Source organism: Falco naumanni, chromosome 4 (genome assembly GCF_017639655.2).
Source record: "Falco naumanni isolate bFalNau1 chromosome 4, bFalNau1.pat, whole genome shotgun sequence".
In the NCBI taxonomy this organism is placed as follows: domain Eukaryota; kingdom Metazoa; phylum Chordata; class Aves; order Falconiformes; family Falconidae; genus Falco; species Falco naumanni.
Window position 1 is genome coordinate 79,131,346 of NC_054057.1, and position 17,170 is coordinate 79,148,515.

General features: G+C 40.2%; 1 protein-coding gene across 3 annotated transcripts in view; it reads left to right on the plus strand.

The window, feature by feature from the left end:
• The first annotated feature begins 38 nt into the window (after positions 1-38).
• VPS35L (VPS35 endosomal protein sorting factor like) overlaps positions 39-17,170 on the plus strand; it is a 56,554-nt gene continuing 39,422 nt past the window's right edge. Inside the window, exons 1-12 of one of the 3 annotated variants that reach the window (XM_040592983.1) lie at positions 39-113; positions 3,532-3,631; positions 4,581-4,748; positions 5,081-5,203; positions 5,558-5,582; positions 6,633-6,709; positions 7,745-7,873; positions 11,783-11,867; positions 12,848-12,907; positions 14,863-14,959; positions 15,375-15,422; positions 16,467-16,560. In XM_040592983.1, the coding sequence (XP_040448917.1) occupies positions 97-113; positions 3,532-3,631; positions 4,581-4,748; positions 5,081-5,203; positions 5,558-5,582; positions 6,633-6,709; positions 7,745-7,873; positions 11,783-11,867; positions 12,848-12,907; positions 14,863-14,959; positions 15,375-15,422; positions 16,467-16,560 (1,023 nt within the window). In that variant the 5' untranslated portion in view covers positions 39-96. Of the gene's footprint in view, positions 114-3,531; positions 3,632-4,580; positions 4,749-5,080; positions 5,204-5,557; positions 5,583-6,632; positions 6,710-7,744; positions 7,874-11,777; positions 11,868-12,847; positions 12,908-14,862; positions 14,960-15,374; positions 15,423-16,466; positions 16,561-17,170 lie in introns of those variants that run through there. The other 2 variants (XM_040592984.1, XM_040592985.1) reach the window with 2 other exon arrangements.

A 17,170-nucleotide genomic window follows, 5' to 3' on the forward strand; every position in this document is an offset into this window, starting at 1 on the left:
TCTTCTTTTCTCCGTTGGTAAATCGCGGTGTGCGATGGGGCGGGGCAGCGGGGCGGGGCCGCGGGCGGAAGCGGTGCCGTGTGACGGGGCGGCAAGATGGCCGCCTTCCCCTGGTGAGGCGGCGGGCAGGGCCCGGGGAGGGCGCGGGGGACGCCCCTCGCTGCCGGTGGGGTGCCAGCGGGGGCCGGTCCTGCCGGGCCGGGACTGGGAGGGCCTCGTCTTCGGTGGTCGGCAGCGCTCGCCGCCCGCGGGGGCGCTTCCTGCGCGGCGGCTGGGGCGGGGGCCGGGCGCTGGGGCAGCCTTGAGGCAGAGATGGGTGTAACGCGCTGTGTTTACATCGAGCTACGCGGGGTGCCGGGGCTGTGGTGCAGCGCCGCGCCGAGGCTACGCGGGCGGTGTGGGGCAGCGGGCCGTGCGGGCTGAAGGCGGTGCGGGGCAGGGCGGGCCCGCTCCCCTCAGCCCGGCGGGGCGAGCCCGCTCCCCTCAGCCCGCTCCCCTCAGCCCGGCGGGATGAGCCCGCTACCCGCAGACCGCTCTCCGCAGCCCAGCGGGGCGGTGTGTGCTGTCCGGCCGCGGGGGGGCGCTGGCGCGGCGGGCGGCTGCCGGGGCCGCCTTTCCGCGGCAGGGCTGGGTGTGCGGAGGGGCTGCGCTGGCGCGGAGCAGCGCGGAGTGACGGGACGGGAGGGACAGGTTCATGGTGGCGGCGTGCCTGTCGCCTGGATTGGACCCGGCGGGCAGCGGTGGCTGCGGGGCTGGGCGCGCTGGAAACCAAACCGGCTGCAGAACCAGAAGCAACACGCAGCAGGTGCAGCCCCTTAAAGTATGAGGATGCTAAAAAGATGTTCCGGGCCTGCACGCTGTCAGGCTGGAGACCGTCCCTCTTACTCATGTGGCTAATGTGCAAGCAAACTTTGGTGTTTAATAAAGTGGGAATAATTAGTGCATTTAAAAGTCATTGCTAGTGGAACCAATTGAGGCTTTATGAAAACAACAGAACTAGGCTTTTTGAAATAAATTCACTGGGGAATGAAGTACAGCAGTCCCAGGAAAAGATTGTTTATCTGGAGGAGAGAAAAAGATTGGCAGTCAGGCGGGTGGTGAAGGCTTGGAGCAGTGGCAATACGGTGATGCTCATGTGTGTGAGAAGGTTTAAAAAAAGGTTTTAAAAGCCCCTGTTAAAACAGCACCTGCAAGCGGGGGTGTACCCTGCAGTATGCACTGGGGCTGGAACCCTGCCTTGGCCAGAGTCTTATTTTTATTTACCCTGGGAAGCTGGCTGCACTGCAGTGGCTGAGCAAGGGAAGTGTACTCTGCTTTCCCTGTGAGTAAGTGGGACGTAATGTCAGAGCAAGCTTGAACTTGTCCCCCATGTTACGTATGTTACAAGCTGTCTTACCACTTGAATAGCCACATCGTAAATGTACTTTTTAAAGGCTTACTTGAAGGGTGAACAGCTCTTCTTTGTTCCCTTGTGTGTTAGACTTCCCCAGCACTGCCTTACATTAATTATCGTTGGAGTACGATTGATTTTGGCCTGGGAGTGGTGTGCCAAGCTTGAGCTGTCAGTGACATCTTTCTTTACTGCTAGTTTGGGAATATCTGTAAAGGAGAGCTATGGAAATACTGACAGAACTGTAACGGAGCAATAGAGATGTTACAGTCGGGCAGCCAGAAAGAGCTTGAAAGCTTTTTCACCCAGATGCTAATTAACCTGTGAAGCAAGTGAGCAAGGAGAACCATTGAATCCTGGGGCAATAACAAATTAAAGAGACTATTCATATATAAAGGAAAGGAGCTTGAGATCAAGAAAACAAAAGGAATAAGCACATGAATTTCACTGGACTCTTTTCTTTGCTCGGCTATATCTCATTAGATGTCAGAGCTTCTTCCTGAAGTAACACAACTGAAAATTAAACTCTTTCTTAGTGTATTTTTAAATGAATCTAATTTTTTTGTGGGTATGTAGTGTCTATAGAAGAGCTGGCTGCTTTGCAATGCTGAAATTCTTCAGCATTCAATTCTTCAGTTAGGTCTGGGTAGGAATGGAATCCTTTGAAAGTTTGGATTAGTTTCTGTGGCAAAGATGTGTATGATATGGGGGGAATACTGTTTGTTCTCATTAAGAGTCTGATTAAAGAAACCTTTGTGTATCCACTGGTTTTACCCATTCAGCTAAGGCCTTATGAATACAGCACATACAGCCTTAGGAACATTCTCAGGATCCTGGATGAAACAGGAAAGAACAGTTAGCTGCCCTGCGTCTTTCGAAGACTAAAAAAGAAATCAAGAACTTGTGGAGGGCAGAATGTAGAGAAAACCTTTTCAAATATATTTTTCTAGATTTTACTTGGATCTCTTTTTGCATTAGTACTTAACTATTGCTACTGTTAAAGGGAGGTACCATGTGATAGCTATGATGGCAATTGTTTTAGGAAGCAGCTGTCCTGTGTATTTTTGTGAGTTTGTATTTTTATTTCCCTGTTTAACCATTACTACTACTCATACAATTAAAAGGAATTGATTTCATATATTGATGTATTGTCAGAGATACTAGAAAGCATTTGTAACTCAAGTCACTTTTGAAATTGTTATCTGATGCTAGTCAGAAAGTTTTAATCCCTCTTTTTTGCCTTCCTACATTGTCAAGTGTGCTTTAAAAGCCTTTTAAAAATATAAATCTATATTTATATTTGAGCAATTAACACCAGGATGAATAATCTATTTTATAAAAAAGCAGCGTCCTTAAACTGTGATTGATAACTTAGTGTGTGTTACTGTTAATTCCTAGTGGCAATGTTGTTTTACTCAAATACTTCTATTTCTGTTCTTTTCTGTAATCAAGTCTTTTTTAATTAGAAATGGAGGCCATAGTTCTCACAGTTCTCTCTTAATAGCACATTAAAAACAAAACCTGAAATGCATATGTTTTTTGTGATTTATTTCACTTAAAGACGTACTTAATTTTTATACATTTATATAAGGACTTATCCACAATGGAAGCATATGAGTACTGATAAGGTATTTTTCTTATAATTTAACTTTTACAACTTGTACTATGAGGCTGAACAGATAGAAATAGATTTCTCAGGGAAGAGCTTTGCAGCTGCATAAGTTAATCTGTGCAGTTCCTCGTTATATTTGTGCTTGATCACTCGATTTCTTCCCTTGTGTTGTCATACTTACATTTTCCTTTCACTCTGACTATTCAGTTGGAAAGTTGTGTTTAATAATCGCCATCACCCTGTGACACATACAAATGCTTGGTGAAACTGCCCTTTTAATGTTTAATGGAATGGAAGAGAATCCAGCTGTAGGGAAAGAATACAATTGGATGACTGAAAGTAAAGTTTCTTCGGTTTTAGTTTTATTTATCTCAGTAGAGAGAGACATTTTGGTCCTTCAATGACTTATTTGTCAACATGTGTTTCTTTTTGTAAACATGCCTCCATCTATGTGGGCGTAGGATATATTTCTCTGTTCATAAGTATGTGATTATTTATATGTACTTACGCTTTGCTCTTGCTTTTTAAGGCATGCGAGATCAAGAAACTATGTTTCAGAATCTGAAGTGTGCAAACTGGAATCTGTACCCTTGGATTTTGGTGATTACCATCCACTAAAACCCATTACAGTGAGTTTCTTTTTGTGCTTTTGGAAAACGAATATGAATTAAAACTGCTCGGGTTCCTTTTATTCTCTTTCTTGAAAAGGCTTTGAAGTTGGTGGTGGTGCTAGTGAAGTTGCTTTCTATGTTAGTGGCCTGTTATTTTAGAGGCATCAAGGTTTCTTCTGTTTGTCCTTTACAGAAATTTACTAGTGCTGTTATGTGTTAAAAACAGTCTCCTCCCGACAAATATAGCATTCCAGCTTGTGGGTTTTCTTGGTTGCATTGAATGCTGAATAATGGATAAGTTTAAAATCAGATTGTTGCATTACAAATAACCTGCGTAATTGCTTGATGTAAGATTTGGGTTTGGGTTAACTTCCAGTCAGCTGTATGCTTTGAAACATTTATTGTTTCTTTAATGTATGAGAGGCTTTTAAAAACGTGGATGTACAAAAAAAAATCCTGCTTCAAAGAGATGATAGTCATATGCTAATGAATGATAAATGGACAGCAGCTTTTACTGAGGAAGGTCAGGAGGGAGGTGAGATGGAGGCCTTAAGAATAGATTTAATGTTCCAGGCTTGAGTATCATTGTGCCAGAAAAGTAAAGGTGAGACTGGCAGAGGGAATCAAAGAGCAAGAAAGAGGTTGGAGGAGAGGGACAAACCCAATAAAATAAAGGAGTGGTGCTGGAAAGAAGTTTAGAGTGCTTGTTCTTACGGTTCTGTAGACCCAGAATTGGAAGGGTGCGGGGGAAAAGGTAATGAAAATGCTATTGAAGAGTGCCTCCAGATTCAGGGAAAAAGCAGGTGCTTCCATTTAAATGCTGATGCTTCTTGTAAAGAGTTTGTTTGTTGGTCCTTGCTGTCATTGTAACAGTGCAATTTCTATAGCATGTATTTTGATAATTTATTGAAGAAAATAGGGGGAAGAGAAAGCCTTTTTGCTGAGTAGTTTTGAATTTTTCTTTTAGGTTACTGAATCCAAGACGAAGAAGATGAACCGGAAAGGAAGTACTTCTTCTACCTCCTCTTCTTCTTCTAGCTCTGTGATGGACCCACTGAGCAGTGTATTGGACGGTACCGACCCCTTGTCATTATTCGCAGCAGCCGCAGATCCTGTGACTACTACTGCTACCATGGTAAAACTGGGGGCAGTTAACTCCACTAAATAAAAAAAAAAAAAACCAAAACCAGAAAGCAAACCCTGCATAAAATATATTTGTCTCACCAATTAGGAGGTTAATGCAAATAGGAAATACCCTGTATTAATAGAATAACGTATTCTTATTTACCGATATTTGTCTGGTTTATGTTGACATATTTTTTAAAATGTGGATTATTTTTTTAATATTGTAACTTTGGGAAGGATCAGTTAGCACTTGAAACATTAAGTTAACCTTTAGCAGCCTTCTCTCTTTTTTTTTTTTTTCCAGATTTGTATTTAACATTTGCACTTCTACTCCCCTCATAGGATAGTACACGAAAGAAACGGGATAAAGATGACAGCTCAGCAGTAGGAAGTGACTTTGAACCATGGTCAAGCAAACGCGGTGAAATCCTTGCTAGATACACAACAACAGAGAAGCTCTCTATTGTAAGTGGCAGCTTCTCCAGTTTTATTTGTTTGTACTAGACCTTTAATTGATTTTGGATGTTGCTGTTTTGCAATGATTTCATGAGTAAATACTAGTCCTCTATATTTCAGTTTCACTCTTGTAGAAAGCTGTACCACAAGCTGTCACTTACTAAGGTGGTTGTGGAGCCAAGTCCAAAAGTCTGTTGATAATTAGAAGCCATCACTTTGTCTTTATGTAACAATACAAATGACTTCTGGTCTTGTGTCTAAAGGATTAGAGGCTTAATTAGCAGTGTAATTATCCTCTGCATTCTTGGAATGCTAGTGAGTGCATGTTTTCTAAAAGTCTGCTTTTTTTCTATTTCTTCACAGAATCTGTACATGGGATCTGAAAAAGGTAAGCAGCTTCTTTAACAGTAACAAATGTTGCTTGAGGTAGGGTGCAGTGACAGGTTTGTGGTCAGGAATAGTTGAAATGTGTTTTCCTGTCCTCCCCCATTCTGACACATGGTTGGATCTGTGTTTTTTTGTGAATAAGAATTCTGTTGGATTTTTACTTAAAATAAATATTGAAAACAAACCACCCAGCCACCTTGTCTTGTATTCCTGTAGGCTAATTAATTTTGATTATATGTTGTGGAAGGGAATGGAATTCACTCCTTCCACTGTAGCTTAAAACTTTCTTCCATTTAAAGTGAGCAGTGATGTTTTGAGGATCATGTTTATCAGCCCTTCTGCTTGCTGGAAGGGAAAGCAAACAAGTCTCTTGGGAACTTGCTCAGTTACTCTCTTTACATGAAAGTGAAATGATTTCAACTGTATGCTGAGTGTTCAAAAAAGAACCAAATGTTAAATATTTTATTATGTTTTCCAGTGAAGCAGCTCTGGGCTGAGTAGTCATAGCTGATTGCATAGTAAATCAGAGTTCTTACATATGAGCAAACATGCAGCATTTCAGCTTCTGCAAAAATATGAAATACTTTTTTTGGAATGAGGACGGTTAAATACTGAAACAGGATGTCCAGGGAGAGTTGTCACAAGTATCACATCTCCACCCTTAGACATTGTTAAATTGACTGGGTGTAACCCAGTGCAACCTGTTATAACTTCACAATTGGACCTGCTTTGAGGAGGAAAGTTGGACACAGACCTCCGTAGGGCTTTCTTTTAACCTATATTATCCTACAATTCGATCCAGTGGTTCTTTCCTTACCACAGCACAACTTGCATGAAAATCCATTTATATTCAGTTTTGCTTACTTGTCATTCCCTGTTCAAAGTGAATGAACTGTAGGTATGTTTAAATGTGACTTCAGGAATAGTCACAAAATGAATCAAATCACTTGTCTTCTGTGTCTGATTGTGTCAAGCCTCTTCAGGTTTGTTTCCTTTTAGAAGTCCCAAGTGTTTAAATGTTAAAGAAACTCAAGCATATAATTCTTTACAGGAAAAGCTACAACTACTGGCTCAGCAGTTTCTGAAAAAGTGAGGACAAGGTTAGAAGAACTGGATGATCTGGAAGAGGTAAGGAAGTTTTCTCATCCAATTACATCACCATTTTAAAAGTGAAATACATTTGTGAAATAGAAATCTTTTATGAAACCTCTCAAAAAGGTCTTGATTCTGCGTGCTTATATATTTATATATTTAGGTAAATAATATTTTCCATGGGACTTCTCTAGTAATGTCAGTCTTACTGCTATAGATTTCAGGCAGAATCATATTTTTGTATCACTAGAAATTGTAATTTGAAAATTCACCTGATTTACCGATGTTGATTTACCTTGGTACTGTGTACAGTCTGCAGCTGCTATTAAAATTTGTGGAGCCTAGTAGTCTTAATTCTTATTCTGTAATGCAGCTTAATAAACTCATCAAAACTAGTCCTGAAGTTAGTTTTTAATGTTAATTATACTTCTACTGAAGACTGTTGCAGAAATACCTTCTGATTTTTCTAAACACATTTTTAGTCCCTTTGTTGCTGTGTTAGTTTGGTTCTAAAGCTTAAACAATTATTTCTGTTTCCAGTGTTTCACTAGTTTATTTTTGATAGATGATCTTTTTATAAGATCTGTAAGATTTTCTGCAGAACAAGCCACAAGAGTACTCTGGTACTGAGCATGAAATGAAGATAGTTTTATTTTCTTACTGAGGGCGAACACAGCCAGGCCTTTCTTGATGTCCGTGGATTTCTTAGGACGTTGCTGGCAAAATGTTTCTTTTCTCTCTGTGTAGGTGCTAGTATGCTTATGTATAGTGTTAGTGCACTAATTATACCACAAGTAGAATACCACTGAAGTAGTCCAGCATTTCTGACCTCTCAGACAACTTTAAATACCAGCATGTTATGCCTCTTGAAAAGCAAAGCAGTTGTGATGCACTCCGGTGCCAAACACCTGCAATACTGATGCTGCAAAAGTAAAAAGGGAAAATTAGGGGATTTTGTAATAAGTTTTGTGGTCCCGCCCATGCCCCCCCTCCAGTGATTTGACTATAATACCGGCACTCTCCTTCGTTCCCTCCCTCTCTTTATTAATTAGGCTTGTGTTTTCTTGCCAGGGGTCACAGAAGGAGCTGTTGAATTTGACTCAGCAGGATTACATGAACCGAATTGAAGAACTAAACCAGTCTTTAAAGGATGCTTGGTCCTCTGATCAGAAAGTAAAAGCTCTGAAAATAGTCATCCAGGTCAGTTTTACATTTTTGTTCTGTACAGAACCAGTGAGTTTGGTGGTGTGGCTTGTCCGATTTCTTTCTTGGGGAAAGAAGGGGTTTTATTATTTTTCTGTTATTTTCTTCTGTTCCTCACTGAAACCCATCTCTTTCAGAGTCTTATGACTTCTGACAACAGCTGGATTTTCAACTTTGTTGTTATGTACTGATTTTGACTAGGGTATGTGGGGTGGAATTCTTGTTAAAGAAAGTGGCTAAATGACAGACGTGGAAATTTTACCCAGTTAGGGATAATTAGAATAAATAACATGTAGTGATATTAACTCTTTCTAGGACATGTCATTTCCTCTCCTCTTCCCCTTCTAGCCCCTTGCTCCCCACCCTAAGTAATGCCAGAATGACTTCTTGAATGTCAGTGTTGTCCTTATCCAGACTTAGTAAAGCCATTGAGTAGCCTGATATAGGACTCTAGCAAGCTACAGAAAACAACTCTAGGTTTTTAAAGTATGTGTATGTTTTTGGGGTTTTTTTATTATTATTTTTAAAACTTGTCCACAGTCTTCCCCTGGCTCATTTGGAGTGATGGGCTTTGAGGGGGGCAGGGGGAAATAGGGCAGTTAAATGTGCTTTTGTTTGTTCGTTTGTTTGGCCTTTAAAAAAAGCCAGAGGCAGAGTGCATCAGAGGACAGAGGAGATAACGACATCCTTAAAAGCTGTAAAACTGATGCAATGCTGATAGTCATCAAGTGGGGTTATATAAAGTAATGATTATTTTTTTTTGTCATGCTGGATACTCTTGTGAAAACTGTTTGCAGTAGTTTCAGCTTAAATTGTGGTAAAGAAAATAAAGGAAATGAAAGAGAAATGAAGTGAGATCAAAAAATTATATGTGACCTAGGGTGACTAATGCTCTATTGTAATGCTATGAAATCAGCACTATTATTCTTCAAAAGAAAAAGCACCATATATAGCATTATGAAGTGGGAATATTTTAGTGAAAGAAGATACAGTACTAAAAGTCTTGGGATGAGAAGAAAGCAGACATAGATGTAATAATGCATTTACAGTCCATTAAACGTGCATTTGTGTGTATATATATGTATACACACAATGTCTGACATGCAGTGATAATCTATGCATTACTACTTTCACATGTTCTTTTACAAATGGTTTCACAAGAGATTTTGAAATAATGCAGTTTCTAAGATGGGATTCAGTGCTTCCGTTTAGGAAAGTGGTGCCAAAATTGCATGTTTCTCTCTCTTAAAGTGCTGTCTGTGTTGTTCACTTTGCACTTCAACTTCATGCTGCAGATGCTCATCATTAGTTGAAAGACTAGGCCAGAATGAATTAGGTATTTGGGTAATTAACATGAATTAAAAAAATTTCATCAAGGGTAATAATTATATTCTTATAATGCAGAATAGGGTAGAAACCTGGCTGAACTTTCCTTCTGGTGGTTCTTTCTAGTAAATAACACAATTTTAAGAATTTTGTATCCCCTAAAGGAAGCAAGCAGTTTTCTTGACACCAGGCTGTGATTATATGTATAGTCTATCATTATTATAATCACATACTGATTAGTATGCAGTAGGAGGAGGAAGTTTGGCCTTTTGTTCTTGTTGTTTTTCAGAAATATATACAGGGATGGAAAAAGAAGTTTTAATGAATGCTAGAATTATCTTGATTTAAGAACTAATGATGAAATTACACAAAATCTTTCATTTAGACTTTGGGGATGAAGCTGTTATTCTCTGTGCAAGAGTTCTACAGAGCTTCACATGCTGGAAGGGTTCTGGTTATTAAGACAGGGCCTGAATTTATAACGTGTGAATGGTTGTGAAGGCGAGCAGCCCCAGTGCCAGCAGGATCGGCAGCCGAGCGCTCCAGCACTGTGCACGGGGGTCCCTCATCTAAACAGATCAGCAGCAAAAGGCAGGCTAAGGAGAATCTCCATCCTTTATTGGATGCAGGGGGAAACATCGTGACAAAAGGTGAGGAAAAGACTGAGGTACTTAATACCTTTTTTGCCTCAGTCTTTAATGGTAAGACCAGTTGTTCTCTGGGTACCCAGCTTCCTCAGCTGGAAGACAGGGAGCAGAATGAAGCCCCCATAATCCAGGGGGAAGTGGTCAGTTACCTCCTGCACCACTTAGACACGCACAAGTCTATGGGGCTGGATGGGATCCACCTGAGGGTGCTGAGGGAGCTGGCAGAAGTGCTCACTGAGCCACTTCAACAATTTATCACTGGTCCTGGCTCACCGGCGTGGTCCCAGTTGACTGGAGGTCAGGTGATGTGATGCCCATCTACAAGAGGGGCAGGAAGGAGGATCCGGGGAACTACAGCCCTGCCAGCCTGACCTCGGTGCTGGGGAAGGTGACAGAGCAGGTCACCCTGAGTGCCATCACATGGCACGTGCAGGACAGCTGGGGATCAGGCCCAGCCAGCGTGGGGCTATGAAAGGCAGGTCCTGCTGGGCCAACCTGATCTCCTTCTATGACAAGGTGACCTGCTGACTGGATGAGGGCAAGGCTGTGGATGTCTACCTAGATGTTAGTAAAGCCTTTGACACCACCTCCCATGGCATCTCCTGGAGAAACTGGCGGCTTGTGGCTCGGACAGGGGTACTCTATGCTGGGTAAATAGCTGGCTGGACGGCCGAGGCCAAAGTGTGGTGGTGGTGGATGGAGTCACATCCTGCTGGTGGCTGGGCTGGTCACAGGTGGTGTTCCCCAGGGCTCAGTGTTCCTCCCTGATGAATAAAGCAAAAAGACTAAGCATGCCCCTCATTTAAGCATGTTCAAATGTTATTATTTCTTTGTTTAAACAAAGCAGTCTTGTCAGGTATTGGATTGCATCCTGGATTTTTGAAATGTAGTAAAGACTTGGACTTCATTTATTCCATTGAGATTGAAGAACTCTCTTCTGATAGAGAGAGAAGGAACAGAGATCACAGGGAATACTGGACTTGTCAGTCTTAAATAGAGGCCAGAGGTCAAAGGCTGCATTTGGCTTAGGTAGGAAGAAGGTGAATTTCTCTCCCCAGGCAGTCGTTTGACTGTTTTCTTGAGGTGGAAGTTGATTTTTTTGTGAATAAACTTCTGCCAAAGTTTTTTGCTCCAATTTAGTCTGCAGGTTTTGTACCATCTTGGAAAACAAACTATAGCTTAATTATTAATATCTTAAGAAATCTTCATTCCTCAGTGTGTATTTTGAATTCACATCACAAATGGACATGTTCCTACCTGGGCTGAACATTCAACAGTACTAGAACCAAACTGGTTAATATGCTTTCAGATGTGACTTTGTACCAGCCATCATGATCTGATCGTCCAACTGCTGCGATCGTGTTGGGTGCTTGTGGGTGGTGACTGGTTACACATTCCTCCCTGGGGCTGGCTGTGGATCAGCTGGCCTGTTTCCAGAATGTTTGAACTAGTTATGTGAGCCACAAAGATGTGTTGTAAAGCTCATTAGCTAAACTTCTAAAATTGTTTCTTAATTTAGTATACATCAAATCTTGTGTTTGATACAGATGCTTAGAGAGATGGTGAGAAACTGAAAAATGCTCTTTAAAAAGGTTGTTTTAGAAAAAAGTGCCTTTTTATGCTTTTTCTGGGACAGAATTTGTTTTGTCTGAACAAATGCACAGGTCTGCAGAGTCAGCTGATATTCTGCATTGTAGATCACCCTGTATAAAGGAAAAACAGGTCTGTGACTAGCTCTGCTGGAAATGAAGAATAACCTGAAAAATACAAAGAGTACCATGATGTGTTATGTTAGAGGTTCTTGTGCTTTTTGCTGGATAGTTCATGTTGGTTCTTTCCATCTGTAGGTATTCATCTGTTCCAGCCTGCCTGGAGTAAGCACATAAACTTGCATTGGCCCCTAAGAATGTTTCTTTTTTCTTTTCTCTTCTAGTGTTCTAAGCTTCTTTCAGACACAACAGTAATCCAGTTTTATCCAAGTAAATTTGTTTTAATTACAGATATCCTTGATACTTTTGGTAAGTAATGTGTCAGACTTACTACAAAATTTTTCATGAGATGAAATTAATTTTTTTATAATATAAGAAAACATCAAAGTTATCTAAGAAGTGTTGAAAGACCTTTCAGTTTTAACATGGAATATTTCCACCATAAACATTTGGACATCAGTGGTATGTAATTGTTCAAAAACTCTCATGAGTGAAGTATTTAAAATAAAAATATTTCATTTTGTAGTCCTATGCTTTTTATATTAGTGAATATCTAGAACAAAACCTTGTGAAAAGTCATGAGCTCTACATTTTGAAATTTAAAACACACTGTCATTGTTATGACAATATTTTGGTTTTGGCAGCCTCTTGACTCAGTATTTCATTCTATTTATTTTTGAAGAATTGAAGTCAGAAAGTTTTCTTTAGCCAAACAGGGACTGCAAAGTGATCAGAATGTAGTTAATTTTTTAAATTTATTTTGATAATTTTTAAATGATCCTTTAAGTGTAATTGTCATCCACTTCATGTGATTCTCTTGTTTTTCTGCCAACTTACGGAAAGATTTAGGACGACATTCGAAGTTGAAGGGTATTGTGATGGTTAGCAGGATGTGCTATGACGTAGATTCAGTTGTGTTTTCAGGTGTTGCTTCCTCTTTGTGCTCTTTCCTACTTACTGAAAGTTGCTGAAGATAACATAATGGCCAAACTCAGCAAAGGCAGGACACCAGCTGTCCTCCCCTGGCCTGGGAGGAATCTGATCTGCATGCTACCTCTGCACTTAAGGGAACCAGATAACATTTTTCATGGTGTGCGGTGTTAAATTCAGACTTAACATTTCAGGCTCACTAGAGGGCACCATCATGTTAGTGTTCTGGGAAGATTTTTCCAGCTAATTTCAACATATGTTGGAGAGGGAACCTTTGTATCAACATTTTGTGTTCTACAGTTCTTTAGTTTGTTATAAATGATCTTTCTCTTTTTTTTTTTTGTTGTTGTTAAAAACAGGGAAACTAGTGTATGAAAGAATTCTGTCAATGTGCATGGACAATCGTGTCTCTTTGCCAGGTAACTTCATATTTGTTCTGCTGTGCTCCTTGAAAAAAATAATGTCTGAACAAACGTAAAGGTTAAACAGGACCCATGCTAGTGTATCTCCTATGGAAAAAGTTCTGATCTGAATCTAGTAATTTTTAGGTTTTAGTAGAGTAAAAGTAATTGCTTATAACTTCCAACCATTCACAGTGTTTAATGCAAGTTTACATTTTAATTGTGAAGAATATACCTAAGGTATAATAAAGTGCGCTTGTGGCTTTGATGTTACTAAACACAAACTGTATCTTCCTGAGACTTGAAATCAAAAGAATGATAGATAAGCAGAGGAAGAATTAAACATGAATGGCCAAATTAGATGAAGACTTTTTTTCCTTCTTTTGTTAGTGTATGGTCTTTTCTGAAAATATTATATTTTAGTAGGTTAAAGTAGCTTAAAGTTTAAACACAATAAGTCTAATTTGACATTTACAGTACAAATGCATATGGAAGAACCTTTTTAGGAAGGCATTGAAACATTCCATGGAAATAAAGACATTTCCTTGCAATTTGGACTGTATTAAGTGCATGTCCTTGAAATATGAAACTTTCTTACTCTGTAGTTGGCAGTGCAACAGTACCATTAGGTTGTAGTTAAATCCATAGGATTTGAGCCAGAAGCTTGGAACCAACAAATATTTGAATCTAAAATAAACTTACAGAAAACACTTAAGGTAAATTTGGTTGTTGCAGATCTGGCAAACTGTTCTTATAAACATTAATGAAGGCAGACAGTTCCCATCGCATGTCACGATTACTGGGCACAGTTACCTCTGTTCCGGAGAGCTGAGCTCATGCTGCAGCAGTACAGCTGCCGGAGGCATTGCTGGTGGGAACTTCCCAAGCAGCTATAAAAGTGGGAGGGAGAAGGAAAATCTGTGCTGTGCTTGCCATGCAGGGCAGTATGAACCCTGGAGGTTTCAGGCCCAACCTCCATCTCCATGCTTGTCCCTTGGGAGCCAAGCAAAACAAAGTTGGATGAGAACTCCTGTGGTGCTAGATGAGAAAGAACATCTTCCTGTACTCAGCCAGCATCTAGTGTGTGGCTTCTCTAGTCTTAGAAGTTGGAAACTTAGGGAGCAGGAGCTTCTCACCTTCTAGGGGCAGGGATGGGAGAGCACTGGTATTTTACAGCTTTCGCAAGGAGTTATAAGCAGACATTCACAGCAGGAGCTGCTTGTCGAGCTTTATCATTGAGAGAAGAGAGATCCAGCCTTTCCAACCATCTTGCCTCAGACCTGAGCTGATCCAAGGAGCCTGTTTTTACCTTCTGTTCCAGGCAATCTAGACAAAGAGGAAGCAGTTCGCCATGCAACTGTGCACCCCCCAACCACAGCTCTGTCCCCCTAACCCATCTGTTCTGCTGGGGTGTCATCTTTTTCCTGCTGGCAGCTGACACAAATAGTCCCAGGGCTCACAAGGAGAGAACTGTGCAGTGGTGTTAGATGTTTCGCGTACTAAAACAACTGTTTGTCAGTGTTTAGTATTTCCTACTTTTTGCAATACAGTTTTAAATAATATTCTTTTAAAATTGTATTAGCCTTTTAAAGCAGAGAATTTGAGTACTTAAATTTATTTTATATGTATGCATTTGTTACGGATTTATATACATGTATTTGTTATATATTCCTTTTTTTTCTTTTTCTTCAGTTTCTTCTTTTGGGGGGAGGCAGAATTTAGATTTCTGAGTAGCAGATCTGAGATTAGCTTTGGCTTAGCTTCTGATTAGCTTCTGAAGCGGTACTTAGTACGAGATGGAAGCTCAGCTCTTACTGCTGCACAGCAGAGCTGAGAAGCAAACATACTGCTTGAGTTTATTATGGTGTGCCTAATTTCTTGTTGAAAGGAAAGAATACAGTTTTAAACCTAGAATGAAAAGTAACTTGTTTCTAGGAGTGTAACTATTTCTGGGTTGTTGTTTTTTCTCCCAGATAATTTTTCTCCAGAGATTGTTAACGATACAGCTAAAGAAACTTGCTTGAACTGGTTTTTCAAGATTGCTTCAATCAGAGAACTCATTCCGAGATTGTATCCTTGTCAAGTGAGACTCTCGGAGTGTGTCTGCAGGTTTTTCATACACGTTTCCAAAAATGAACTGTTTGTTTCAATAAAACCCACAGGATCTCATGTTTATACTAACTTTGCTTTGTTTGTTTCAGGCTGTATGTTTTTAATTTAACTTTGAGTCATATTTCATAGTAAACGGAATGCTGAATTGTTGGCTATGACCAGCGGGGCAGTGATAAAGTAGAGTTGATGTGTGAAAACTTTTGAAACAATAAAAATCTTGTAGGTAGATTGTAAAATTCAACAAAGTGTAGTGAGATTTAATACAGAAGGCCTTGAAATAGTTTGTTCAATATGTATTCGGTATGTAAGTTTATTTTCATGTTTTTAAATGGCATGTATCTTAGTTTTGGTCCTTAACTTGGCTTCATTTTAGTTACGTGGAAGCAGCAATACTGAAGTGCAATAAGTTCCTATCCAAAACGTAAGAGTAAATGTTAAGTATGGGAAGGAAGTGAATGACCAGACTTAAAAACTAATTTACACAGTTAATGTGCAAGTTCTGTGGTTAATGGTGGATATGATCTCAATATATCTGAGAAGAAGCAGTACTGAGAGGTTTTGGAGTTTTTAGTGAGATGCCATGGGAAAAGTCAAGGCAGACTGTCATACAATTTGAAATGCAGTAATGCTTGCAGTTTTGGAATATATGTATAATTGTGACATCGGAAGTTTGCAAATTAAAAAACAGTAGTTTCAGATGGTGGAGGTGAAAGGAAGACTGTTGAGATGAGGAGTGAGGCAAAAATACAGGATAGAAAACTGAAAGGAAAATGTTGATGTGTCTGTCAATTGCTAGAGGCTGAGTTGGAGAAACAATTTATGAGCAATGAGCCATTATCTATTGAAAATCTTGGTATAAGCTTCATATGTTGCCAAACAGTGTCAGTTACTGAGCTGAAAATGTTCCTTCACGTGTACTCCTCCTTTTTCAGTCATATTTTGAAACGAGTGTTGTAAGCCAAACTGCTACTATAGTGACAACTTCATTATCCCTAAAAAGCAGTTCTTTTACTGGAATTGATGGGCCTCATCTCCAGGCACTAGTACAGCTCTGTCAAAAAGGACCTGTGGGAAAATGAGACATACAAGGAGCTCTGCCAGTTCCGCTTCAGGCGGCTGCTTTTCTCACATTGAATTACAGCCCTAAAAAGCTCCCCTGTTCCTGCAAAATAGAGGGCAGCTTTTTAGTTGTGCTCGTCTTTTACAAGTCAAGCATCCAACCTGGCTGTCTGCACTACTCCTAATGACAAATACTGCAATTTGAATATAGGGTATGTGTTGCTGTACATACAAAATTTTACTTCTGAAATAGAATTTTGTGCTAATACACTACTGCTTTGGTAGGAGTTTCTATAGCTCGCGCTCAATTGTCAATCTACAAGGCAGCTGCTGAAGTTATCTGTAGGTGATACAATGCTGTTTTCAATTGTTAAATCTCATTTTCGTTTCTGAAAAACCTTAACAGGGGGATTTCGGAATGTCTCCCACGTTTAACGTCTATGATTAGAGGAATTGGAGATCCGCTGGTTGCAGTCTATGCAAGAGCATACCTTTGCAGGGTAGGCCATCATTTAACACTAGAGATCTATATCAAAGATTTACTGCAGCTCGCTCTGCCACTAAAGGAAATTTTAAATACTGTTTTTATCTGAAGTAGAGAGCAGCCTGTCTCTTCCTTCCAACAATAAAAAAAATAATTTCTCTTTTGTTTTAGTAATGGGGGAATCTTTCTTTAAGTGTTTATAATAAGTAAAATTAATTTTATGTGCTGCTTATGCCAGTTTTTCATCTTCAGGTAGGATAAAATGTTAGAGACCTAAGTGGAAGGAGAGTTTGGACTTTGAGACTACATGCTATTGTCTGATTGATAGGTGCTGCTTTTCGTAGTTAATGTATGCCTTTCGCTATGTTTATCTTCCTCCTTCTACTGCTAGAGTATAAGCGGCAGGCAGAGGGCTGGCAAGCTCCTTGCCAGAGGAGCCACTTGGTAAAGTGTCCAGACAGTGGATTTTTGTCTGACTGCACAGCATCGCTATGTTCTTATCCTCAACCACTCCTGCAGTTACTGTGACAGCTCAGCCAAGATAAACTTACCCAAGAAGAGACCCTAACGTGATTCAAAAAGTCATCAATACTGGAAAAATACTTGTGAAATACATTTTTTAGTAG